Source organism: Miniopterus natalensis, chromosome 7 (assembly GCF_054644295.1).
Source record: "Miniopterus natalensis isolate mMinNat1 chromosome 7, mMinNat1.hap1, whole genome shotgun sequence".
In the NCBI taxonomy this organism is placed as follows: Eukaryota; Metazoa; Chordata; class Mammalia; order Chiroptera; family Miniopteridae; genus Miniopterus; species Miniopterus natalensis.
In genome coordinates, this window is record NC_142087.1 from 64,941,087 (window position 1) to 64,968,339 (window position 27,253).

A 27,253-nucleotide genomic window follows, 5' to 3' on the forward strand; every position below is an offset into this window, starting at 1 on the left:
CTGGGCTGGCTCTTCCAGTGTGCAGTGCTGTACACATTACATGCTTTATGCTGCCTCAGAAAACCTCTGCTCGCTGTCAGGGTTAGAGGGCAGCTTTGCATGACTGACATGGAGGGTGCATTCTAGAATTCGCTGTGCATTAGATTTTCAACATGGTGTTTACATAGCCTTCCCCTGCTCTTCAGAGTTGAGGACCGTGCAACCGATGAAGATTGTTATCCTTGGAAGGGAGTGCGTTGTGACGGAAAGAGAGCAAGACTCAGAATTGAAAGCACCGCATTCTGGCCCTGGTATAAGTTTAGGCAGGGTCAGCCCTCCTCCCACTCTGCTTCACAGTGATATGTCAAACCCTGTCTTTTCTACCCCAAAATGTTCTTAGATCATTGAATGAGAGAATGGTGATTTAATTCTTCAAGTGGATTTAATAGATATTTAAAAGTACGCCGTTTATAAATGCCATGTACAAATGAACGGCTTTGTTCACTTGTCTAGTACGGTGATTGAAATAGTAGAGAAGCCAACAGTCTCTTTGGGAGCAGCTTAACAGTGTTGGGAGGGTCATTCTGCTGATGAATCTGTAACTACACACCACGTTAAGAGCTCTAAAGGAAAGGAACACGCTTCTGTAAGAGAAGTTAAGCAACATGTGCATGATGTCTATGCCATAATGAAAAGACGGTGGTGGCTGCAGAGTGGAAGTTCAACCAGAAGTAGCAGGTAGATGTTGGGAAACCATTTAGCAGGCCTCGCAGAAGCCTAGGCTAGAGAGGATGCTGGGTCGGGTTAAGGGTGTTTCGGTGGAGATGGGGAAGTGTTGCAGATTCTAGAGATATCTAGGGAGCAAAATTGACAGGACCAGGTGATGGATCGGGCATTAATGATGAGAGTAAGGAGGTTTTCAAACATAGGTTCTAGTCTCTGGCTTATTTAAATGGGTAGGTGGTGGGAGCAATGTGCTGAGTGAGATAGGGGTACTGAAAAAGACCCAGGTTTGTGAATAAAGAACATAACTTCTGTTTCAGACTTGTTGGTCTGAGAGAGCTTTACAGCATTCAGGTGAGAAGGTCAGGCAGGTCCTTGAAAATCGGGAACTGGAGCTCAGAGAAGTTTAGGCCAGGTATACAGATGAGGAATTCTTCAGCATATAGATGATAACTGCAGCTATAGAAGGATAATATCACCCCCCCCCCAAAAAAAAAAAGAAACAGAACTAGGAGAGGACCCAGAGCTGAGTCAGATTTATTAAGGGGGCATTGGCTGAAACTGAACAAAATAAATAATTGTAACCAAAAACTGTTTTTCCGTGGAAAGGCTTTCTATTTGTTGTTGCAGCAGTTATTATGCGACTAGTCTCTTAGATGTTTACTAGATGCTGAAACAGAGATTATATGAAAACGAAATGTTTCAAAGCCTGTTTCTCAGACCATGCTTAGAAAAAAACAGAATTTCCAACTAAAATGCAGTGGAAATACCTCTGACCAAGAAGATGATCTTCATTCCCCCTGTGCTTTGTATGGTGGTGAGTCACCTCTGAGCCTGCCTTCTCTTCAAGGTAGCACTGATTCAAAGTCTTACGCTGCTGGGAGTATGAGGCATGTGACATTTGGGTGGTTGTCACTTTGGTTGCTGCTGTCACTTTGAACCCTACTCCCTATTCCAGCGATTTTCAACCGGTGTGCCACAAGAATTTTTAAAACATGCAGTACCTGACAATTTAGTCAAGGGCACTGACCCCTTTTCCCTTAGATTGTCAAATAAAAACAAGACAACAGCCAACACAACAATAGCCATCCAGTGTGAATGAATCAAAATTATACCTACTTTTTGTCAGACCTGCAAAAAATACATGTTTTGGCCTGCCGCAGAATTTTAGTAATTAGTTTATGTGTGCCATGGATGAAAAGGGTGGAAATTCATCGCCTGTTCTAGTAAACACTATATTTCAGTTTGAAATCTTATCATTGCACCATCCTTTCTCTCACTAAAGAAATAGAAATGAGAACCAAGGGAATAAAAAGAAGATGTTTAAAATCTCTCCATTAAAAATAGCGTAGTTCCTTCCTTACAAAGGAACGTTAATGTAACTCTGTCCCCTGAAGGAACTAATTAGGCATTTGATACATCAAGACAGCATTTGTTGCTCACCTCAAAGCTGTAGCTAAGTGCTAATACCCTGGTACACTCAGACAAGACAGCATGTGTTTAATTAATATGTATAGTAGAGACATGTTGTTACAAATGATCCACTAAGAAGCAGTACCATGCTTAATCTTTCATCTCTGTTTACTTCTGAAATGTAAACATGGAAGTACTGAACTCAGCGAAAAAAGAAAACAAACAAAACAAGCACATACAGGTGATTGTCTGCTCTCAAGAAAGAATATTAGATTAGAAAGGTTTCTGTGAGCAGATCCCACTCTCTCAGTTTTCACATAACAAAAATGAGACACAGGACGGTGCAGTGGTGCCAAGGGCCACTCAGGGGACTAAGCTGGGCTGGAATATGGACAGAATCCAGCTCTGTGAGCATTTATGAGATCACACTATGTGGAGATATTATGCAATTATTCTGTTAGAATTTTCTCACTTATATATGCATTCATTTAAAGAATTGTGAACACCAGCAACAGAACCATTCTTTATGTTCAGTGGGTATATATGCTGAGTGTCAATAAAATACGAACGGAATATGGCTTCTCTTCCAAAATAATTCTCAATTGAGTCGAAGAGACAGTCGCGTCTGTTAATACAATGGGATGTGCGCTCCAGTAGGTGTACAGACCAAGAGCAGTGAAAGCACGAAAGGGAGCATTTAATGCTGCTCGGATCAGAGGCCATAATGATAGGAACCTACGGCCGAGAGCTATGAGGATATTTTTTCCATTGCTTTTCAGAGAGAGTAGAAGGGGGGAGGGGGAGAGAGAGAGATTGGATTTGAGGAATATATAAGATTTTGCCAAACCAAAGAAAGAGGTGTCAGTCAGAAGACAACTCCAGGCTAATTGGAATGAGACAAAACAGAACGATGAAAGAATAACAAAAGACAGAGGAGTAGCCCTAGCAAGCTTGGCTCAGTGGTTAGAGCGTCGGCCCTCAAACTGAAGGGTCCTGGGTTCAACTGCGGCCAAGGGCATGTACCTCGGTTGCAGGCTCGGTCCCTGGCCCTGGTCAGGGCTTGTGCTACGGAGCTGAGATTGTGTTAATGGTAGAATGACAGCCAGCTCAAGGAGCGGGGTGTGGCGTTGGCAGATTATGTATATATGTTAGAAGAGAATATCTTTCAATAGAAAATAGAAAGAACTGGGAAAACCAGTGACAAAGAACTAGGAGAAGGTGTAACTATAATGCAATACGTCGTAACTGCAAACCAGAGCAGAGGCTGGTTCCAGGGCGGGAAGCTGTAGCCCAGCAGGAGTTCGCTCTCACTTCCACGCAGATGAGCTCCCGCTCCCCACCACCACGTTCCCCTCCGGGCGTCACAGGAACAGGACTTACAGGCTGAGCTCAGAGAGAAGCAGTGACGCTGTTAGCGGGTCAAAGTGTGCGCTCAGAACACAGCAGTTATTTTCCATGAAACCTCAACCATGTAACCCAAAGCACTAAACACTAGAAAGAAGTGCTTGTGGATCAACTCTTCTCAGTCCCAGGGTAAAGGCCCAGAGGGGAGCTGCCTACAGCTTTCTCAGCCAGCAGGAGACAAGCTTGTGTGCTCACACTCTGTGTAGCTCCGCAGCGAGTGAGCTTGTGTGCTCACACTCTGGCTCTGCAGCGAGTGAGCTTGTGTGCTCACACTCTGTGTGGCTCCGCAGCGAGTGAGCTTGTGTGCTCACACTCTGTGGATCTGCAATGAGTGAATTTCAAGCGAATGGGCTGTAGAAAGCTCAGATGACTCACTCCCTTTCCTTCAGTCAATTTATCTTGAACTTGCCTGAGCTCCACACTGCTAACTCAGAGCCGGGGGGAAGGAGTGGCGTGGTGACACTTTGTCTGACAGTGTATCTGCCACGGACACCAGGACTCTAAGCTCTGTGGGTCTGAAGGGTCATCATGTCTTCAGAGCCAGAGGAGAGAACCTCGCCGAGAGGCAGCAGGCCCGGCTCCTGCTGCTTAGCCAGAAGCAGTCAGAGCAGTGACAGTTACAGTGACAGGCAGGACACCCAACACAGTCATTGGCAAACTCTTAACATCGACTGTTCTCTGTTCTTCAGAACCTAGTGCGCTTATCTGCCCATTTACAGAGAAGCATGGACGAGTGAGCAGAGAGAAAATCCTAAGGACTCACTGCTTAAATGTGGACCTTGTGGACAGTTTAACTACTTTAGATGGCTGGCATTGCCCTGTTGTGGAATTAAAGAAAGACAGAGTAATGAACTGCCCTTCCAAACTCAGAGTTTTCTTGCTTGTCGGGAAATGACCTGTGATGTTTTGTTTTCAGCTATTAAAGCCAGAAAGCAGTGATTAGAAGCCTCCTGTGAGTCTCTGGGGTTTGTAACTGGACAAATTTGTGAAGGGAGATGGGGCAGGAAGTGCCATTTTCCCAAAATGCATTTGTATCACCTTAGTGGTTTGATGACCTGGGGATGCATCAGAGCAGCTGGCACAAACCCAGGCACTAGCATGGACATCAGATAGCACAGGGCCTTCCCACTGTGTTGTGGAACTCAGGGAAAACCGACTCCTTCTCAGTCATCGAAACTTCTACCTTTTCAAAATATCACTATTTTCACTATTGGAACCTGTTCAATGCCTCTCATGATGACCACTTTTTTTTTTAACATCTCTGCAAGCAGAATTTATGTCGCAGAAAATTTTTTAAAAAGGGGGGGGTAGGCCCATAACTCAGTTAAATCTGTTTATTTTCCATTTAAAATAATGATTGTACTTCTTATTAATTTCTTTCCTCATATTCCTACATCTGAACACTTTGTGGAAAAGTTCTCTTCTTAGATTCAAGAGCACTTACATTTTTCTGAGGTCATAATGGTATTTTGTAGTAATAATAAAATAACAGCACTAACTACCATATATGGAAGACTCCATAACCAGGTACCATGCCTACTGCTTTTAATTCTTTAGGAACTCTCGAAGGTAAACATCTTTATGGCACCAATTAGCATTCAAGAAATCGGGGGCTCAGATAAGTTCATGAAAAAATTGAAACAACCCCAGCTTAAGAATCCTGAATCTGCTCCACAGTCTACATAGCATTTTGCTGCAATAATTAAGCAGATTTCTGAAAGAAGAATAAAACCACATATAAAATTGAAACTTGAGCCCCAGCCGGTTGGCAAAGTGGTTAGAGCATCTGCCCATGCGCCCAAGGGTTGCAGGTTCAATTCCAGTCAAGGGCATGTGCCTTGTTGCAGGTTCACTCCCCACTGCCCCTGGTTGGGGTGTGTGTGGGAGGCAACCAGTCCATGTGTGTCTCTCACATCTATGTTTCTCTCTTTCTCTCTCTCCCCCTTCCTTCCTCCCTTCTACTCTCTCTGAAAAAGCAATGGAAAAAGTATCCTCAGGTGGGGATTAACAACAACAAAAATTAAAACATGAAATCATTAGTTAAAACCATTAAGAGCCCACACTGAAGAAACTAGTGGCTGATCTAGGGCAGTGATAGCATGTGGTTAGAGCAGGGCCCATAGAGTTGTCTCTAAAGCCGTGTTGGCAGAGGAAGCACCTTGTGTTTGCTTAAATTGTATTTTTACAGATCGCTACCAAAGAAGTATTTTCTAAAGACCCTTTGTTCACACTTTATGTAACATTGAGTAAGTTTCAGTTGTCCATATTAGTGAATATAATTTTTCCCGTGACTATTGCTAATTTGGGATACTTTTTGGAGGCTGATGGAGATTGTGGGAACCTAAAGCTCCCTTTATTGTAATAAAGTCCAGTATCCCCTTTTTATATGTGAGTGATATTTTCATTATATGATTTTGGACATTTTTGCTTGTGCATACCCAAATTTCCTTGCCTCTTTTTTCCTTTGAAGAATGCCTGTTCAAAGGGTTTGCCAGCATGTGCCGGAACACAGCTATTTCATCTAAATTATTTAGTAGTTATAAAAATAGAGTCAGTTATGAAAGCTCTCTTTTCTTATAGATACCCAAGAAGTTTGGTATGAAAATCTGACCTCCAGTGACAACTCTGTTGCTTGAAGGTCTAGAAAAGATAGGAAATGACTCACCATAAATCGTAGTCAGATTAATCCTCACAGCGGTTTCTGAAGGTCCAGTGTGTCTTCTCCCCCTTTAGGGTCTCATGCTTTCTACCCAAAACGCCCATGATGCAGATAGGCCCCTCCTTTTGCCACTGTTGTCAGTGCTGGGTTTAGAAGACGAAGCTGCAGATTTCATTTCTCTTCTCTGATATCCATTAGCTGTAAGTCCTTTGGGGGGGGGGAATGGTATTTCTCTAAATCTTCTTTTGCATCTGTGAAGTAATGGTAATCACACCACCCTAACCATATAAAAGGGCCATATGAGATAATCTATATAAAATTTCTTGAACTTAAAAAAAATAAAAAGATGCAAAATCCACATCCGAAAGCCGTATACCATCTGATTGTGAGGATTTTCTTTTAAAAAGCAACATATTGTCCTAAATTATCTTAGCCTGGTAGAAGAGAGCAGTGTGATATGTGGCACGCAGAAGCATTATCTGATGCTTCCCACCCTTACCTGCTTTCGATTGTTACTCAGTCCCACCTAGACCCCTCGCCCTCTCTGTCCCAATCCATCCCTGCGGCAGCCTAACCCAGCACCCCTCAAGAAACACCTCGGCCTCGCGTGGCATCCAGACGCATACAGAGCCTTCTTTTTTTTCATTCTGCTAAAATATACGTGACATGCCGTTTATAGTTCATTCACCCTTTTGTGCAACTGTTACCACCCTCTGCCCCCAGAACGTTTTCATCTTCCCCAACGAAACGTTGTGCTCATCAAAGACTGACTTTCCATCCCTCCTTCCCTTCAGTCCCTGGTAAGGGCCCGGGGTGCATATTTTAATTTATGAGCTGTACTGCATAAAATAACGCCAACTGCAGTAACAAATGATGGCTCAAAAGTTCCCGATTCTATAAAGTAGAAAAAGGATTTGGTGGCTGAAGACAGTTCTCCCAGCTCTTCCTCAGAATCCTTGCAAATGTTGACTCCTCCGTCATTAGCACGTGGCTTCCAGGGCCACCTCGTCTGCCTGCTGCTAGCCCAGGCTGCAGGGAGAGAGCACGGAGGAAACTGCTCAGGGTGGGGCGAAAGCAGGGTACAGTTGTGAGCATGTGAAAAGCCTGAGTTTATTCTTGTATTATTTATTACTTATTATGTTATTTTCCATCGGAACAACTGTAACCCTACTTTTGCTCCACCCCATATGTGTGGTTTTTCTAGGCCAACCTTAGAGTTGGCACAAAACACACACACTCAAACTCATTTGTTAGGCTCAGTCATGTGGCCTCATCTAGACTTCGGGGGGACTGGGAAATAGAGTCCAGCACCTGAAAAAGAAGAAATGGGTTGAGGATGAGCCAGCCAGTTTCTGGCGTGTTAGTCAGAGTGACATCAGAGTGAATGTACATGCCCAGGAATTACCATTCATTTCCTTAAAACTTTTTGGAAACCATATTTGCCCTGGCAGGGAAAAAAAAAAAAAGGTTTCATTCTAAAGAGGTCCCCAAACCAAATAAAACCAGACAGCAAAATTAAAACCTACATATAATTCCACTGAGAGATAAGAGATATTATCAGAAATAGAAATTTTAAGAAACAGTTGAGTTGCTTAGAAGGATTTCCCTCTCCACCCATTCATTCAGTTATACGAAGCTGATCAGGGTATAAAATCATGTGTGTCCTTAAAGAATAGTTTAGTAGCTCTCGTTTCTTACACATCAGCACCCAGGTCCATACGTTTTGTTTCCTTTTAACACGTTTTGTGAATCCCAGGACGATCAGCAGGTTTTTCTTTTGTTTGGAACCACTGAGGAAGCTGCTAATTGGCAAAAGAATCGGACACAGGTAGGTGGTGCTTAAAGAACAAGGCAAGGAGACTTGTTGTTGTTTCTTCGCAGAGGGGGATCCACTTCCTTTTACTAATTGCTCTTGACGTAACCACAGGGGCTCACACTCCGCAAGCATTAGCACTTAGCATCTGCCTCTCCCTTTTGTACAATGAAAGAGAAGGCAGGAATACATTTGTTGGCAATACTGAGAGAGACTGATTTGTGGAATAATTGAAACCTTGATCCTGTCATTAACCAGAGGTTTGTGAAATGCAGCTTCCTGCCTGCATTCCAGATGTTTCTTCTTATTTTAATAGCTCTTTGTCTTAAGTTTTGAATCCTAAATTGTAAAGTGTCAGAGGGAAAAGACTTTAATTTGCAAGTTTCATGGAAATGACACAAACTTGAACTCCCCAGTAACCCTGAAACATTCATTTGCAGGTCCTCCAGGCAGTTTATTTCCCATAGTCATTCTCCGAGGTCTTGAATTATGTCCCAGAGTCGACATTAAATGAGGAAGCAATCCTTTCCCCACCTCACTGCTCTCGCACATTAAATAAGGTTTTGGCTAAAAGTATGGATGTTGAAATAATCTTTCCCTGCAACTTTGATTTCCCAGGGAACGAGCATTGAACACGACCCAGCCTGGGTCCCTTCAGCTCACCGTGGGAAACCTGAAGCCAGAAGCCATGTACACCTTCCGCGTCGTGGCCTACAACGAGTGGGGGCCCGGGGAGAGCTCGCAGCCCATCAAAGTGGCCACGCAGCCCGAGTGTGAGTATGAAAACGGGAGGGCAGCACTGACCAGGTGTCTGTCTGCGCCGGCGATACCCTTGAACCCTTTAATAGAAATTTCTTGAGAAAATGGAAGGAAAACTTTTGAAGCGATGTATTTAACTCAAGGATTTTTAAAGGTAAGATGACTTTTTAACACAATGGCCTCCCTACTTGGGCCATGTCTCCATAATGGCAAATTAACCACGATGGAGGCCCAATCCATCCATACAGTCTATGTATTTACTTCCTAAGTAAGTGATTGTCTTACTCTACCTACCAGCACTTCATCATCAACACAGGGTTTCAGCTTCCTCCATTGACTTTTCAGATTTTCCAGGTTTGTCTACGAGAATGTAACATCAGAGGTAAAAGAGCAATGACAGGACTTCTAAATACAGGGACTCAGTAAAGAACTTAAACGTGCACTGAATGCCCTCAAGAAGCTTCCAGGAGGGAGCTGTGACTCAAGAAGTGTAAAGAGATCATGTCTCCTGTGCACTTGCACTGTCCCCTAACTTAACTCGCTGTATTAAGCTACGTGGTCACAGAGTAAAGCAGCTGCGTGCTCTTTGACCAAGTTAGAATTCAGCCACTTGAGCCTTCATAAAGGAGTGGCTCCTACACTGTGCATTTGGAAAATACTTCTGCATCTTAGAAAATGTTGGTTTCTCCCAAATTTCTTATGTCATTTGAAAAGATCGATCACCGATGAGCAGTTTGCCAGCTTTATTTTATTTAAAAATTTTAAAATTTGATGGCGACGATAGAGCAGGAGTGCTCAGATATATGGCGCGGATGCTGGTCTCATGCTCTGCGCTTGGCAACATCTCCATTCTTTCTTCCACTTGGTGACAGCTACAAAGACAAGGTGATAACAAATTGGGGGTAGGAAGGGAGTGGGCTAGCGGTACAAGTCTTAGAAATATTTGCCTCACAGAAATAATACCTCAGGTAGCATCTTTGAAGGCATAATAATGTGTAGATTTCAGATAATCTTTAGGAAATGCAGTTTCACAGGCAGGACGAGCTAACTAACTTGCAGGACCCAGAAGCTACAGCAGGACATTAAGCCATGCACCACGCATGACCCCTCTGAGCTTGGGTCCTTCTGCAATTTCCCTGGTCATTGTACCTGTGAAGCTGGTCCCATTTCCAGGTTTCTGTCCTGAAGAATGTTTTGTTTTGTTGTTCTTTGGATTTAAATCACAGGTAATGTTGATTTCCACTTCACAATGTCTGTGTTAACATACTATTTGAATCATCAGTTTCTTTACTGATTCACTCTTCTTCAATTATATACTGTATAGAATCAATAAATTTTATAAATATTTGCTATTTTTAATCTATGAAGTTTAATAAAAACAAATTACATCAAAACATACCTTTTCAAAACTGATATATGCCATATTATATACAGACTGAGTTTAAAAACCCATAAAAAACTCTCTAAAGAAAAATATTGTTCAATTTTCTAATGGTAAAACTTAAAAACATATTTATTTTCTAAAGATTCCGTTTTTATGGATAATCTGAATTCTTCACTTCCTAATCCTAATGGTAACCCTAGAATTGTGTTAGCATACTTTTCAGGGCTGACTGGCCATGATTACATTTCTGATAGAAGTCCTGGGTCGTCAGCCTCACTTTCTAAGACTGAGTAGCATTATTTTTTTTTTTCTATCAATACCAGTGTTTCTAAGTATCCAGTTTAAGAAATCAATTTACAGTGTGTTTTTGACTCATTTTTATGCCAACTTTCCAAGACAAAGGACAAGAATTTTCTATTTTGACACTGACTAATTATAATGCCTTACTTCATAAAAAATTTACAATAGGATACAATATTTTCTGCCATTTTTAGTATTATTAATTTTTAAAAATCAGACAGTAATTATTTATATCACACTTAATTTTATAAAAGAAAAATAATGACATAAATCATTATAAGTGCATTAGTGAACATCTAGTGTGTTCCTAACACTGTTCCATGCTGTCTGAGGCACATTAAAAAAGCCCATGTATGTAATGAAGCAACAGCACTGAAGGGTATCAGAAGCTTCTAGGGAAAGCAAATATTCTAAATATATAACAATAACAAAACAACTAAAGTAAGGAAACTTGTAAGAAGTTGTTAAATGAAATATTACCAACTGGCTCACAAATTAGCTGTGGGCCCATTACCTGTGATGGCTGAGGCATAGTATTGAATTACTTCTCCACGCCTGAATCATATCATGCCAACCTCCTCAAATAAGTGCTGTATTACAAAGACCACTGCCTGGGTCCTTTGTATATCTTCCATGACTCCTCATTCAGAAAGCAGTGTGAGAATCTGTGCAGAGCACTCCAGTGGGCTCTGGGCCCTGGGCTCTATCAGCATCTATTTTGCTTAAAAATTAGCATAAATGATGGTAAAGCACAAAATAGAAACTGCATGCCTGGCTGAATAAAATATGGGGCTCGCTGGTACTGTTATCTCATGTAAGTTATCTTTTCTCTAGAAAGTGAAAATGGAGAATCCTTCTGCTTTAGAAACATGAAGGGGCCTTGAATTTTTTTTCATGAAGGGCGGTGACAGTGGCCTTAGGATGCTAGCTATATTTTGGCCTCGCATCACAGCATCGTGTTATGAAATCACCTCTGTTCATACCACTGTGGATGGAGCAGGAACCCTTGCCTTTGCAGACCACTGTTCATTTGCTCGGTGACCTGAGTCTGTTTCATTGAGAATGGCCGTTGGGAAATTCTTCTCTTACTAAATAGGTAGATGGGCACAATCAGCCTAAACAGCGCGTTGAGAATATCCTCTACACGTCCGAAGCAGTTAGCCAACTCTTCCAATTCATTTCGATTAAGAGCACTGTTCGGCTCACTTGCTGTCTTATTACAGACATTAGGATAAATAAGTTATGCGATCATGACTAATAGGTATTGCATGTGTATTTTATCTTCTATTGTTAACACAAAATGCCATTTTGGTGATTTAAAAATAGCTCTAGCATAAGGAATACTTCATTTTCTCCAAGCCTGCTCAATAATGCACCAATTGCTGAGGGAAATGGAACATTCTAAAGATCCGGTGTTCATTCCCTGTTGGCCCCCCTTCCCCTCTTCTCCCTTCTCTTCCCCTCTCTCCCTCTCCCTGCGCCTGCTCCTCTCTCTAGAACTCTCTCTCAACTTCTTATAAGCTCATCTTTCTGTGATTTCAGAGCAAGTGCAAAGGCTGATTTTGTAATTTGACTAGAATATCAGAATTTAGAGGCAAGGGGGGCGGGGGGACGTTCCCATCATTATTTCTCTCCCTGACAAAAATGATCTTATCTTTTGAAAATGTCTTTCGTCTGAGTATGCGTTTGGTGGTGGCTCCTTTTATCACTGTTTTCTCAAATATGATGTAGTAATTGTATACTGAAATTACATAGCTTTTATACAAATTGAATTCAAGTTCTCCCTACTATTTGAAAATATCAACTCTATTATGAAAACCATATTCTCAATAAATAAACACTAATGGAAAATATGCCTGAAATATAAATCAGCCAGCAACTCTTTGCAAAACTGCATACATTTTGTAATAATCATTTAAAGAGATCAACAGCCCAAGATCCAGTTTGTGAAATAGTCACCCAGAATAGAAGGGCTTGATTTATAGAAAGGTTTGTGTCCCCTGATTATATCTTCCTTTCGCTAAACCCTTGCTCCTTCCCCTGCCTTTATGGAGTATAATTTCTCCACTGTATTATCAGCAGGATTGAAGTCCCTGCCTGCTTAAGACTTGTCTAATCTTTTCATACCACATGTGGAGAATTTTCGCATTACTATTCCGGGTCCTTTAAGATGCTGTTACGGCAATTTAATCGTGAACGGTATAAAAATGCACCACGTACGGCTGGAAGCTGGAGCTAGAATGGGAAGCCTCTTCGCGAGACCACAACCCAGTTATCCACAAAACCCTTTTGTATTTCAGAGTTGTAAGTAATATTCTTAGTCCATTATGTTCTTTACACTGAAAAGATGAGTGAGAGCAGCCCCCAAGTCAAATGACTTCAGAATATATTAGCGAGAGGAATAGACATGTTTACTTTTTTCCTTACTTGATGGTGGTTATGGAGAGAACGAAAATGTCTCTGAATATTATGTCTCCAAAAATAACTATTTGCATCTCAGGGCAAATTTCTTAATCCTCGAGCCCTCAGTTTCCTCAATTTTAAATTGGAGATATTATTTACTCTTCCCCCCAGGATGGGGAATGAAATGTGATGAAACGGGAGGCCCCTGAGCCTTAGCCGTGCCTGGTAGGCATTCAGTAGGAGTCCCCTGCCCCTAACAGCATCAAATAGAAACAATTCCAGCTGCCCTGCACTTGCAAACAAAGCGGTGACTCGGTAGGGTGATCACCAAGAGGAAAAGCTAATGTAATACCTTGTTGACAGTGGGGAACTGGCCTGATTACTATATAATAAGCCACTTACATATGTTTATTACTTTCCCCCTAATTATCCCCCCCCTATAGTTTAGCAGGCTATAATAGACTGGGCTGTCTTCTAATTTTACCTAATGTGCGTCTTTGCATCCCTAACTAAATGTTGAAGTCTTGCGATCAGAAAACACTCTGTCCCATAAAATGTGTCACAGCATTGCCTTTTATGAATAGCCGTTTGGTTGAAACCTGTTGGTAGGATCTGACCTGTACTTAAAATGTGGCAGAGATAAGAAATGTCAGTTATGTTTATTTCATCCTGATTCTATAAATTCAGCAGACCAAGTAAGTTACAGTTCTGTCCAGCTCATTCTTTCCTTTATGACTTGAGCTGGTTTCCGGTCAATTAATGGCTCTGCCTGGTGATTTGCGTGAATATTTGGGGGGACTATGGTGGCAAAGTTGACCATGAACCAATCAACAATGGTCCAGTTGTTTGGAACATGGCTTTAGATTAATAGTAGAAAGAAATAAAGATAAACACTGACATCCCAGCTAAGTCCTGAACCCGCACTATTGTTTAGTATAGTAAACAGCCACACGTGTCTACTTAAATATAAGTGTGCTGAAATAAAATCAAATTTAGTTTCTCAAGCACACTAGACACATTTCAGCTGTTAAATAGCACTTAAAATTTAAATATATATCAAAACTAAAATGTCAATTCTTCAGTCTTATTAGCCACATTTCAAAAGTTCATATATGAGTATTAGCTACTATATTGGACAACACAGAGAACATTCACATTACTGTAGGAAGTTCTCTTAGACATAACTGACCTAGACACTCAGCTAGTAAGTAAGGGTACAAAAGCAAGTGAAGTGTTGTCCTGACTCTCCAGGAATCTAGTGGAAACTACTTGAAGTAGAATTAACTAAAAAACGTATTTAACAGATTAGTTCCCTGAGAATGTTGAAAAGTGCATTTTGTTCACTGAATTAATATAAAATACTGTATTTATTTTTAAAAGACTAGAGAATCTGGATCTGAACATATTCTCTGGTTAATTACTTAAAGTTCCTTAAATATTTCTCAAGTAAAAAAAAAAAAAAAAAAAAAACTTTCAAAAACACAATTAAAGATGCAGGACAAAGATTACTTGTTGCTTGGGGTACAGTGTAAGTTCGGTTCCCCTAAAAAGCTTCTGCTGTCTCCCTATTATTCTCTCTTCTTTTCAGCACAAAGCATAATTCAGGGTTTAAGTGCCTAGTTTGGTTATGTACCCTATAAAAAAAATGAAAGTAGGTTGCTTGCTAAACTGAATTAGAGCAAAAGAGCTTGAGCCTCTTCAGGGATGCCGTCATCCTGCTGCAGCAGCCGAGTGAAAGTCTCCTCCAGAGATAAAACAGCTGAGCTGAGCTTTTCTGTGGAACTCTTTCAGTCATACATGATTTTATGGAAAGCTGATGAGCACCACTAATGAATAAAGGCAGAAAGAGAATAGGGCATTTTGATCACATAGGTATTTATACATCCTCTCATCTTGAGAGCCCTTTTTCCCCTGTGCAATCCGTATGCATTTATTAAAGATGCTGGGAATAGAAAGTAAAATAAGATGGGCAGGATAGTGTCAAAGAAGTCAGGAATGAGATGTTTGATGAAAATATATCTGAAAGATAAATTATTCTGAATCACACTGTGGGATCAAATTTATTTTCTCTTTATTTTAACCTAAAGTTTGGAGTACAAGGTAGTAATATATAATTTAATGCATATACACACATATATATACAGACATATATGTAATGTTTTAGTCCGAAGTATGATAGCATAGTTTTAAAAGTATCACATCAAGAAATTTATACTTGACTAACCTGATGCAATACCCAACCAAAATTAAGTAAAACTCATTTCATTATTTTATGGATTCTTTTAAATGCAGGTTATAGTCTGCCTGTTACCACATATAGTAAATCTTATGTGCCACACAAAGGACAGTAATGTCACTTCTTCTCTAACCCCAATGTTCCTGCATTATTATGTTGTTTTAGTAAAGGTATCATTTCTGTTTTGTAAGAACATATCTAGGGAGGAAAATGCACAGTGTTCCCTGCTCGGTGAACACCCTTTTCTGTCTCAACCCAATCTTCCTACCTTGGGAAGCCCCAGATCACATCTAATACAGGAGTTGAGTTGGGCCAGAATTTCTGATTGCAGAATCCTTGGAAGGTTCAGGGGACTGCCATGGGTTGAAATGGAAGGATTGTAAGTTTAGAATACACTCTTAGTGCTTCAGATCATAGCTGTTGAAATCAGAGTCAAGAGGTTCCATCAGTGTCTGAGAGGAAATGATAATGGGGTTTTTATCAACTGAAAGTCAAATGGTGGATCTCACAGAACACGGGCACATGGTCAGTGCAAGTGACCTGTCCATTACCACCTTATTTTACCCATAATCAGTGTCCCTGATGTCCCAAATGGAAGGACAGTGAAAGGGGGTTAATAGCACTGATTCAGGAGTCAGACTAGGCTTGAATTCTGCCTCTTTCTCTTACCAGCTAACTGGGGTTAGCCAGCTTTGCTAAATCAGTGTCCTCATATGTAAAATGGAGCTATCTTACTAGGAGGTTGTAAGGCTTAAGAGAAAATCTATAAAATGGGACACAACGGTCCACTCTCGACTGCTTATTTTGAGGATTAAATGAGATAATTAGTGTAAAACACGTAGCCTGCTCTCTGGAACATTGTCGCCCTCAGTAAATGCTAACTCTTATAATTATTCATTCCTCTATTGCTGGGTTCTAATTATTCCTCATGCGATCATGTTGCTTAACACATAATTTGTTCATTTCTATCTCCGCGCTTCTCATGTGTTTGAAATTCTCTCCTTCTCCAGGCTACTTCATAAGTCTCTTCTATTCTTTAAGATTTTATTTAAGATTTCCAAGAGCAGAAAGCCTCCTTTGGCTAATTCACCACATGGATCATTCTGTTAGTCTGCATAAGTTCATTTTTTACTTTCCAAATTTCGAACTTTATCTTAATCATTCATTCATTCAACAGCTATTCCTTGTGTTTCCCCAATGAGCTAATGTGTATTTCTCAGCACTGGGAACTTAGTAGTAAAAAAGACATGAGGTTTATATTCCAGTGATAGAGAAGTACAATAAATAAACAAAAATAAAGCATGCAGAAGAATAAAGCAGCCTCAGGGGATCTAGAATTCGGAGAATAGGGGTGATTCTACAAGGGAAAATCAGGGAAGTGTTTAGGACGAAGGGACACTTAAGGGGACCTCTAAATGAATTTCGGAGGGATGCCAACAAAGAGCTTGGGCAGAGACATTTTAGGCAGAGCAAAGAGCAAGTGCCAAGACCCTGGGGAGAAAGAAAGAAAGTCAGTCCCCTGTGCTGCAGGAGATCAGGGAGGAGGGAGAGTGGAAACATGAGTCAACAGGCAGCAGGGCCCCACTGTGAAAAACCTTGAATCCACACTAAGAAATATTGATTCAGTTCTCAGCACGGGGGCATCTATGCAGGAGGGAGTGACATGATCCAATTTTCATTTTTAAAGTAGAAGCAAGGAGACTCCAGAGAAAGCTAATGCGGTTTAGTCAAGAGTTGTTAGTAGCTCAAGTTTTGGTGGAAATTGTGGAGGTGTTGAGAACTGGTAGAATTCAGGATACCCTTGGAAAATGGGGACAAGACTTGCTGCTAGATGTGGGATGGGAGAAAAGACAGGAGTCACATTTACTCTTTGATTTTAGGCCTCAGAAACTAGGTGAATTGTGGGATCATTGTTGGGGTCAGAAACTGAGTAAGGAGCTGCCTGGGAGGGAGTGTGGTGAGGGGAGCACTGTGGGGGACAAGTCAAGGATTCCTTTTCTTTTTTGATACGTTAGGTTTGACTGTTAAATGGTTTCAGATTTTATATATTTAGTTAGACTTTAAACTCACATAAGGTACCCATTATTTAAGCTCACATAAGGTATCCAAGTTAGACTTTAAGGTCACATAAAATACCCAATATAAAAATAAAAGCAAATGCCACATACTGCTAGGCCCATGGCCAATGCAATGCAGTATTTACTCACTAATAGTGTCAAACTGAGAAATTGTTGGATGAATTCTCCACATTGTAAACTATAGAACATCTGTGCCCTAAATGTCCCTAACGCATGCACTACGGGACGTGCACAGTGCCATGCACAGAAGACACTCAAAAATGTGTTAATCACAGAGACATCTCAGGGAGCCTCTGGGCAGGCCAGTGAAGTGCAGTTTGATGTGGCTAACACCAGAAAGGAGAAATGACTAAAGGAGGCCTCAGATCTGCAGCCCAGTCATCCAGATGCCAAGATTTTCTAAGGAACCATTTCAAAATGGTCAAGGCAGTGCCAAAATAAATGTTAGCTCAGAGCCAACTTGTTTTCTGGTATGCACTTTGCCGGTGTTCATTAAACAGGAGATTGACTTCTAATGGGATGTCTATGCAGGGATGATCCAGAATATGAATCACCTTACGGCTCTGAGATGCATCAGAATTTTACAAGCAAAAGCCTAGTTCAGGGCACAGAATTAAGGAGTTTGCCTTTGGACTTATAACATCCCTTTTCTTTACACTTTGCCCTATCTTGGGGCCTTATAATTTCCATTAACTCAAGACTCCAAGAAGCCAAAACGTTATCTGAAAAATAATGTTGAATCCACAAAGTACCTTTGCAATTGTTGATTCAAATCACTGAATTTTAAAAAGAATAAACTTGGATTTCAGAGAATTTAAGGCCAGTCATAGAATAGGTTAGTACACAGGTGGGAACCCCAGGCCTATGTCTAGTTTCCCAGTTCAGGGTTGTTTATGTGTCTCTTCCACTGTTTTAATAGGGGCACCTATCATATTGGGTTTAATCCTGATCCAGCATGATGTCATCTTAGTTTAATTAAAGGCAAAGACCTTTCTGGGTACATATGAATGGCGGGGGGGGCACTATTCAAACCAGTACATACACTGCCCTACAAAATAGACATATTGTTAAGTTAAGATGACAAGTAATCAGGTTGATGGCTGAGAAAACTATGAAATTTAAAAATAATGATAAATATTTATTTACTTCTAATTAAGAAGCTAACTTTTTCATTTTAAAACAATTTCACTTATTGTCACTAAAGCAGAGGAATATTAAGAAACATCCCTAATGTCTTTAAAATCATATTTGATATGCTTCTACCTTTTTTCTCTCTTTGAAATTCTAACACTGGCTTATAGGCTATAAGACATAGCGCTTTCTGAATATTAAGGACTGCAAACTGCTTAGGTGACCCTAAGGGACTAAGGAGTGCACGGAATCATTTGAATAACAGAGCTTGCAGGAGCTGCCAGTGAGAGCTCTTACTGACACTGACCACACACTCAGACTTGTACTGTTTGACTTTCATTTGATAAAAACTCCATAATCACTTCCTCCCAGACACTGATGGCAACATCTTGACTCTGATTTTAACAGCTCCAACCTGAAGTAGTAATTGTGTGGCATCACCTTAAAATCTTTCAACTTCTGCCCATCCCCTGTGCCTGTCAAATATCCTGGGAGCAAGAAATATGGCTTAACCCAGCTCCTCCCTTAGATGTAACAAAATTAAGTGGGTTAAAACTAACAGTTTCAGAGCTGAGATTTGAACCTAGCATAACAATTCTACCACAATGCTAAAGTGTGAGAGTGTGTGTGGTGTGTGTGTTTGCGTGTTCAAACTAAGATTAGCCTTGTTTATTTCAGGCAAATGGAAAAGTAATTGACAGTTGACTGCATTTTAGCAATTCCTTAATGAGTTAAAATTCTTATTAGTTAAGAAAACATAGCCATGACGGTTTGAGGTTTAAAAAAAAATCCCAACATTATTGAGTTTCATCCATTCTGAGTTATGCCAACTGTTGTGCTGAGGAACATGCTAGGCACATAATTTGAACTCCATGTTATAAATTACTTGCTTGATCTTAACCCTCAGTCCACTCTCTTGATTCAAAGTCTTCTCCTACTACCTTGTAGTGAAATAAAATGATAATTATTCTTATTTCCATTCTTCAGGGGAGCCATTTGGCTTGTAGTTCAGTCTAAGCTCCTTTCAGAAATGCTTAGAACTCCCAGAAAAAACCTGGATGTTACTTCTCGTGGTATGTTTTATCATTTAATATAATATTTAACTACAAATAATAGTATAATAATAGATTTAACATATCACTGACATTTAATTTTGCCCACAGCTTGCTAATTTTATCACTTTGAATATGATTTGTTCTATATTCTCTTTATAATTTAATGCTCTCATAGTAATTTTGCCACTCACTTGAAAAATATTGAATTTTCCACTATCCTAATTGAAGAGTTCTTGAATTAGCCTGGTAGCATTGTCTACATATGTAATGTTTGGTATGGCAGCCACTGGCCACAAGTGGCTGTTGAGGACTTGCAATAAGACTTGCCCAAACTGAGGTGAGCTATCAGTATAAAATTCAGACTGGATAGTAAAGACTTACTATAAAAAGTATAAAATATCACATTAACAAATAAGCAAAGAGAAAAACAAAGATTCATGGACACAGACAATAGTATGGTAATTGCCAGAGGAAGGGGGGATGTGGGGAGGTAGAAGAAGGTCAAAGGGGTTTAAATGGTCACGGAAGGAGACTCGCCTTGGGGTAGTAAACACACAGTACAATATACAGATGATGTGTTGTAGAATTGTGTGCCTGAAACCTACATAATTTTACTAACCAATGCCACCCCAATAAATTCAATTTAAAAAAATACCAAATTTTACATGGCTTGTTTTGAAGACATGAAAATTTAGGTATATTTGGTTAAATATATATTATTAAAATTAATTTTATTTATTTAATTTTTACTTTTTTAACATGGGTACTAGAAATTTTAAACTACATGTGCATATTCATGGCTCACATTAACTCTTATATTGACAGTGATGACTTACATGTATACCTTTATGCCTTACACCCAACCAGGAGGCAGTCAAGAAGATATTAAAAAGATCAGATATTGCCAATCTGATATTAAATTGGGAATCAGAGTTATTAAAATATAGTGGGTAAATTTATCTAAAAGAATTATCTAAAAAACATTTATATTTAACAAGTTATTTTACTCCATATTTACCCAACATCAATATCAATAGCCTTTGAATGGCAGTCAAAGACATTTTATTCCCATTGGTCTGACAATTTATGGCACCAATAACAATAAAAGCAGAACCGGTGAGGTGAAGGAAAGAAAGGAATCTTTTAGTCCAGAGCAGCACACCAGTGTCCCTGTGTTCAGTTTTACTTAAAGTCATTGTCCAACTTCCCTGAGATGATTAACTGCTGAAGTCTATTTGTCTTCCTGCTGCTATCTCTGAACAAGCCCAAATCTTCCATGTGGTTAATAAACTTCTTATCTTTTGAATACTGAAAGTAAAATAAACTTAATCCTCAGGGTAGTTCAGCCAGCGGACCGGGAGCCTTTGAGATGTTTCTTAGAGATAGAGGACAACTAGGTTTTCTGCCCCGTGCGATTATCAATCTTCCCCGCGCGCGCATGTATGTGTAAGGGCGTTAAAGGTGCTTCTCGGTGATAAATGTCAGTGGGATTGCACAGTGAATATTAATTTCAGGATTGTCAAGGTCAGATGTGTACCCAGGTTCTTTGTTACTGGAATTTTTATTGTTGCCACTGCTATGAAAGATATTTTATCTTGGGCTCTTTTTTCAGGCATCAGAAGCAAAAGGGCGTATAATTCCTCCGCATCCATGTACAATGCTCAGAAGAAAAGGGCCTGAGCACAGTCTGATCTGTTCATTGGGGCAGTTATTTCTAGTAAGATCAAAATGTGGGTTTAGAGGAGCTAAGTTAGGTGGAAAGAGAGAAAGAAAAAAAAACAACACAGATGATCACATAATCTGGAGACTAGCATGTTCCTCAAAAGCAGCTGACTGTATATGGAAAAAGAAAGAAAAGAATTGCAGGAGAAATAAGATGAAAAAAAGTCTGTGCTGAGGCCCTGCGTAGATGTAGGGCATGAAATCATCCAGCTGGGAGCCCAAGAAGCTACAAAGGAAGTAAAGATGAAGAAAAATATTAGGTTATGACTGTCCATTGGGGGATAAATAACCAGCTGGACATCTCTGTATAGAGTGAGGTACCTCAAACCCAACATGGGTGCCAAGGAGAGAGATTCACCCACAACACACCCACACCTATGCATATGCCTGCCCAGTCTAGTTTTAGTCCAGGAGCAACACCTGAAACACCCAGTGATGCAAATCAGAAATATAGGACACCTTCCTGATGTTTCCATTCTCCTTGCGGCACTAACTCCAATCCGTCAAATGCTGCTGATTTTGTCTCCTATGAAGCTCATGAATTCCTCCCTTTCTCTTTTTCTCTGCCACCATCATTCTAATTCAAGGTGTTAACCTCTGTCTTCTGTACTATAGAATAGTCTCCCACTCGTCTCCCAACACCTACATTTGCCCCCTCTAGTTCACTCGTTATGTAGCTGACAGAGTACAAAATGCCTGTATCCTTTCATTTCTTTATGGTTCTTCAGGATCAGAGTTCTCCCAAAGCTTTTAAGGCCCAATGTGGCCTGGCCCCTGACGGTCACTCACACCTTATGTGGACCCCTCTACTGACTCCTGGAATCCTATCACCTTAGACTGTAAATTTTAAGAGAGGTTTCATTGTTTCCCCAATCAATTCTTACAAGGCCTAGGGCCCTGTAAAAATTAGTTAATTTTTATTGAGCATTTACTTAGTGCCAGACACCATTCATAAAATGCTTATCATTAATCTCCATCACAAACCCATGAGGTAGGTACTGGTATTTAACCCCATTTTTGAGATAAGAAAACATAAACTCAAAGATATTAAGTAGCTTGACCCAGCCACACAGCCTGCATGAAGGAGATTCTGGATTTGAACTGAGGGTCTCTCTTTGTGGAGGCCACACTCGCACTGTTAGTCCCTGTCACCAAAGCTTTGTTAGTTGGCATCTGTTGGCATCTCCTGCATCAGAGTAGCCCAGACCTCTGACTTGGAGAATAGACTTCTAAATTTCTTTCTTAAGATATAATCCCTCCCAAAAGATCCACTTTATCCAAGACAGTTTCTTATCTCTTAAAGCCTAGAAAATAGGAAAACAATAAATTCCTTCCCCAAAGAGATGGTATCTTTTAAGGTAGGATCTTTTTGTCGTTATTTAGACAAACCTACTCACTTGACTGTCTGAAAAAGATTGCTGCTTTCTTCTCTAATAAATGGCTGCAGAACTCTTTTATAAAAGCAGTCTCTACATGTCATTTATTGCGCTATTAAAACTCAAACATCGGGTATTGATTCTGCCCACACTGACCATACTACAAGCCACCTTTGGGAAAGGTTGCTGGGATGAGGTTGCATCGTCACCGTGGGAAACACTCCGGTTGCACATAAGCTGAAGACACTTGTTTCTCTAATGCATATTACATAGAACTGATATTTTCCTGTGCAGAACTACAATCCTGAAATATATACAAGTCTCAAATAAGCATGAAGCGAGGGAGGGGCCTGCATGGGCCTTTGGGATTTTCTGCTTAGACTCTTACACGGGAATAAACATAAATGTGTTGTCTGGGTAACAACAAAAGTAACTCTGTGGAGAATTTATGAGGAGATTGAAAGGCTTAACTTATATCTATTATTATGACACACCAGGCAAATCTCCACTCTTTTATCAGGCACTCTCTTGACCACATATGGTTTGTAAATATAAATCAGGTCAGGACTACACCCTACACAACTATGGAATGCTGCTTCCCATTTCCCTTTTACGTACATCATCTCCTCATGTTCTTCTAACAACCTTGAGAACCAAGGAGAACAAATACTCTTTCCTTCAATTGTCTGAAGACAGAACCAAAATATGGAAAAGTTTAAGGGAGTTGAGTTCAGGTAACAATAATCTTAACGACCACGTTCCTTGGAACACTTTGTTTTCTATATAGCCTCATATAACCCTTACAATAGCCCTGTTATGCAGATTATGAACCCATGAGAAAATTATGTGCAGAGTGTTTAAGTAATTTGGCCCAAGGATACACTATAATTAGAGGAGGGGTTTTTCAGATCCACACACCACATTTTTCTAAAATTGGTAGAACATTATTTGATTTTTTGATAATGCAAGCAAAATAAAAAGGAAATTTAACAATTGATAATTCCATGCTTCTGAGTTTTTCCTCAATATGACATTAATCATGCCATCATTCATTTTGCTCACTTTGGAATTATTATTTGTTCTTAAAGACCTCATCATCTGAAGCTTTCCCCAAGCTGGTTTTTCTCTCCATTTACCGACTTGTGTCCTGATTCAATACATTCTTTCTTCATTCTTGAACTCTCTTGTTTTTCCCTTTTCCATGAGTGCAATTCTATTTTTTTTTTTAAGACACAGTGTTATATAGCATTATATTAGTTTCAGATATAAAACATAATGCTTCAATATTTGTATACACTGCAAAATTGTTACCACAATCAGTCTAGTTACCATTGTCACCATACAAACTTAGAAATATTTTTTCTTGTGATAGAAGTTTTTAAGATTAATTCTTTCAGCAACTAGCAACTTTCAAACATGCAATGCAATATTGACTATAGTTACTATGCTATGCATGCCATCCCTGTGAATTTTTATTTTAGAACTGAAAGTTTCTACCTCTTGAACCCTTCACCCATTTTGCCCACTCCTCATTTCCTCTCCCCTCTGGAAGCCACAATAAAATATGTCACAGAATTGGAGATAGCATTATATGCTAAACATAGAAAACGTATAATTATTCTTTAAAATCAGCTGATACTTTTATCTAAAATTTTTAAACATAATGGAAAGTAAGTGAACCCAAGCGATTCTGGGGGGAAAATTTTAAAGGAAAAAAAGTCAGTATCACTAGGTTTATATGATATCAAACTTCCTTTAGTAATATGGAAACTTAAGAACATTTGACTGAAACTTTGTTATTAGTTCCAATGTTTGATATCTCTTAGGCAATTTTTCTAGGTCATGGAAACAATTGCTTTTGACATTACTTTGAAATCTCTAGTTTAAATGGTTTGAGACCTCAGTCATGCAGTCGGAAATGTACTTTATCTACTATACTTTGCACTTAAAGGCAATGCCTTTATATTTTAAAGTGCAATTTAAAAAAACTCTACAGCCCAGCCTGAGTGGCTCAGTGGTTGGGCATCAACCTATAATCCAGGAGGTCGTTGTTCGATTCCCAGGCACATGCCTGGGTTGCGGGCTCCATCCCCAGTAGGAGGCAGCTGATCGATAACTCTCTCATCATTGATGTTTCTCTCTCTCTCCCTCTCCCTTCCCATCTCTGAAATCAATAAAGACATATTAAAAAAAGGAAAACTACATACTCTTCACCAAAAAAATTCTTCACCAAGGCCATTACTACTTGGCTATGTTAGTGAAAAACCTGAGGTGCCTTATGGAAACACCTTATTTTGAAATTAATTCTTATAATCACTTTTACAATGAAACTGCTTCAAGTTCTAGGATGAATCACAAGAAGACTATTTTCAATACTATTTCTTCAGAGAGATTGTTAAAGTTTTTCCTACTGCACTGTCAAAAATACCCATCGCTTAATGTATTAACATATATGTAGATATGTGTGTGTCTGTATGAGTAATATGTAAGTTAAGTCATATATATCACATACATTTTATATATGTGTGTATAGATATATAAATATATCTATACAGACACACACACAAATGGCTAGTCGAGTCTATTGTGAGTTAGCACATAGCACCTATGAAAACCCAAAGTAAAATCATTAGGCAGTAACTGCTTCCTCCAGTCGAATCTTGTCATGTTTACGTGGTTTTGTAACAGAAACCGTACCCCATAGTTTGTGCTTCTTCTTGCCAAATTACTGTCATATCTCCTAAAAACGTATAGTTCAGTCAGGAGGGGGTTTCATTATGTTAATAATTACATTGCCCGCAGGCTTTTGATGCTGCATTCCCCATACAGAATAGAAAAAGATTTCATAGAAATATCATTAAAGCTGTTAACTACAGAAGGAAAAAAAACCAAAGAGGCAATCAAAGCATGCACTTTATTATCAATAAATGCAAATCGTTTCAGAAATGGCTTGCATTTGAAACACATTCAGCATGGAGATCATCCGCAGTGGAAGCTGCTGCTTAAATAAGAGGGCTTCATGGTGTAAATCTATTTGGATCACTACAGATAATTAGTTAGATTCCCTGCCTATCCATTTTTTTCAATGGACTCAAGAAAACCTTTTTTAAATTTAAAAATAAAAAGAATGCTAAAGGAGGTGGAATCATCCTCAGAATTATGGTCTGAATTGAGGACATAGGAATTATAGGTCATTATTTGAATGACAACACATGCCATATATATTTTTAAAGACACTGATAGGAAAGTAATTCTTAAAACAAAGGATTTGGTGACTATTAAATTGATGATTTAGGAACAGTGGGACACATTATACTGCACAGTCGTTTAAAAGGACTTTAAATATTCAAATGTTCAACTACACATTGTCTGACACTAACATTTGTCTTCATTTCAGACTTCCAGCTGAGAAACATCAGCATAATGGTGAAAAGACATCAGCCTTTTTCAGTATTTTGAAGACAGTGGCATTTCTTGATCCTTCTAAAGCTTTTTCTAGGAAAACTTTATATTCATGTTCTTATTTGGAAGGGGTAATTTAAACTCCTAAGATATTTTTAGAACCATATATTTGATAAATTATAATTTATGTTGTAGTCTGATTTATACAAATATCAAATTACTTACAGTAAAGAAAAGTCAGAAAGGTAGATGGGTGGATATACATTGAAATAGAAACAGGGCAGGAAAAGGAAGAAAAATGAGTATTAATTAATATATGCCATATGACTGCTCACTAATCACAAGCCCTAACATCTTATAAAACCTAAATATTTGGTGAATTAAACCAGACAAATTTAAATGTGTTTGAATTACCCATGATTTGGAAAATGAAATGTAAAAATCTATACATGTATGTTTCAGCTTTTGAAACCGATAGCATTTTTTCTTTAATATATCTTTATTGATTTCAGAGAGGGGAAGGGAGAGGGAGAGAGAGGGGCAGAAACATCAATGATGATGAGTCATTGATCAGCTGCCTCCTGCACGCCCCGCACTGGGGATGGAGCTCGCAACCTGGACATGTGCCCTGACTGGGAATCTAACCTCGATCTCCTGGATCCTAGGCCGACGCTCAACCACTGAGCCACACCCAGGCGGGCAAACCAATAGCATTTTATTAAAAGTTGAAGATGTCTCTTTAAAGTGAAATGATTACCATATTTTCTATCATGAAGTAATTTGCAGTCACTACTAATGATTTGATAATAATAACCACTTTTAAAAACTGAAAGAAACCAGAGATATTATCTAATCCATTGGGAGTGAACATTTGAAGAATGATGATGGAAACTATGGACCTTGCACCTCAAAAAATACACATATTATATTCTTGAAAACATTTATACAATTTCAGGGATTCATGGACTCCTTGATGTTAATGACAGGTTCCTACCCATAAGTAGATTAGGGACAGGAAACCATACATTCTGACTCTCATCTTAATTAGAGCTCATTAAACTGTGATATTATCTCTCTCTCTCTCTCTCACACACACACACCCCTTGTCTTCAATATGACTATATGTGATAATTCATGCTTTATTAAAAATCCAGCTAACTTTTATATGCCATTTTAGGGATTAATATGCAATAAGATCTCATTATAAAGTGCTCTGATATATTATAAATTTATATATAGTCAGAAATTACTGTTCCCCTTGCAAATAGTGACATGTAATACATCTCATTTACTTCACCGTATTTAATTTGTTCTTAGGTATAGGTGATATAATGACTTTCTACTGAAATGCAATATTGAAATTTAAAAAGGTGGTTGGTTAGGCTGACATTGATTGATGAGTTACTTGCATGGATT

The 27,253-nt window shown here is 39.4% G+C and overlaps 1 protein-coding gene across 1 annotated transcript in view; it reads left to right on the forward strand.

The window, feature by feature from the left end:
* DCC (DCC netrin 1 receptor) overlaps positions 1-27,253 on the forward strand; it is a 603,848-nt gene that overhangs the window by 326,763 nt on the left and 249,832 nt on the right. Inside the window, exon 9 of the mRNA XM_087819312.1 lies at positions 8,610-8,764. Coding sequence (XP_087675438.1) covers positions 8,610-8,764 — 155 coding nt within the window. The remainder of the gene's footprint in view (positions 1-8,609; positions 8,765-27,253) is intronic.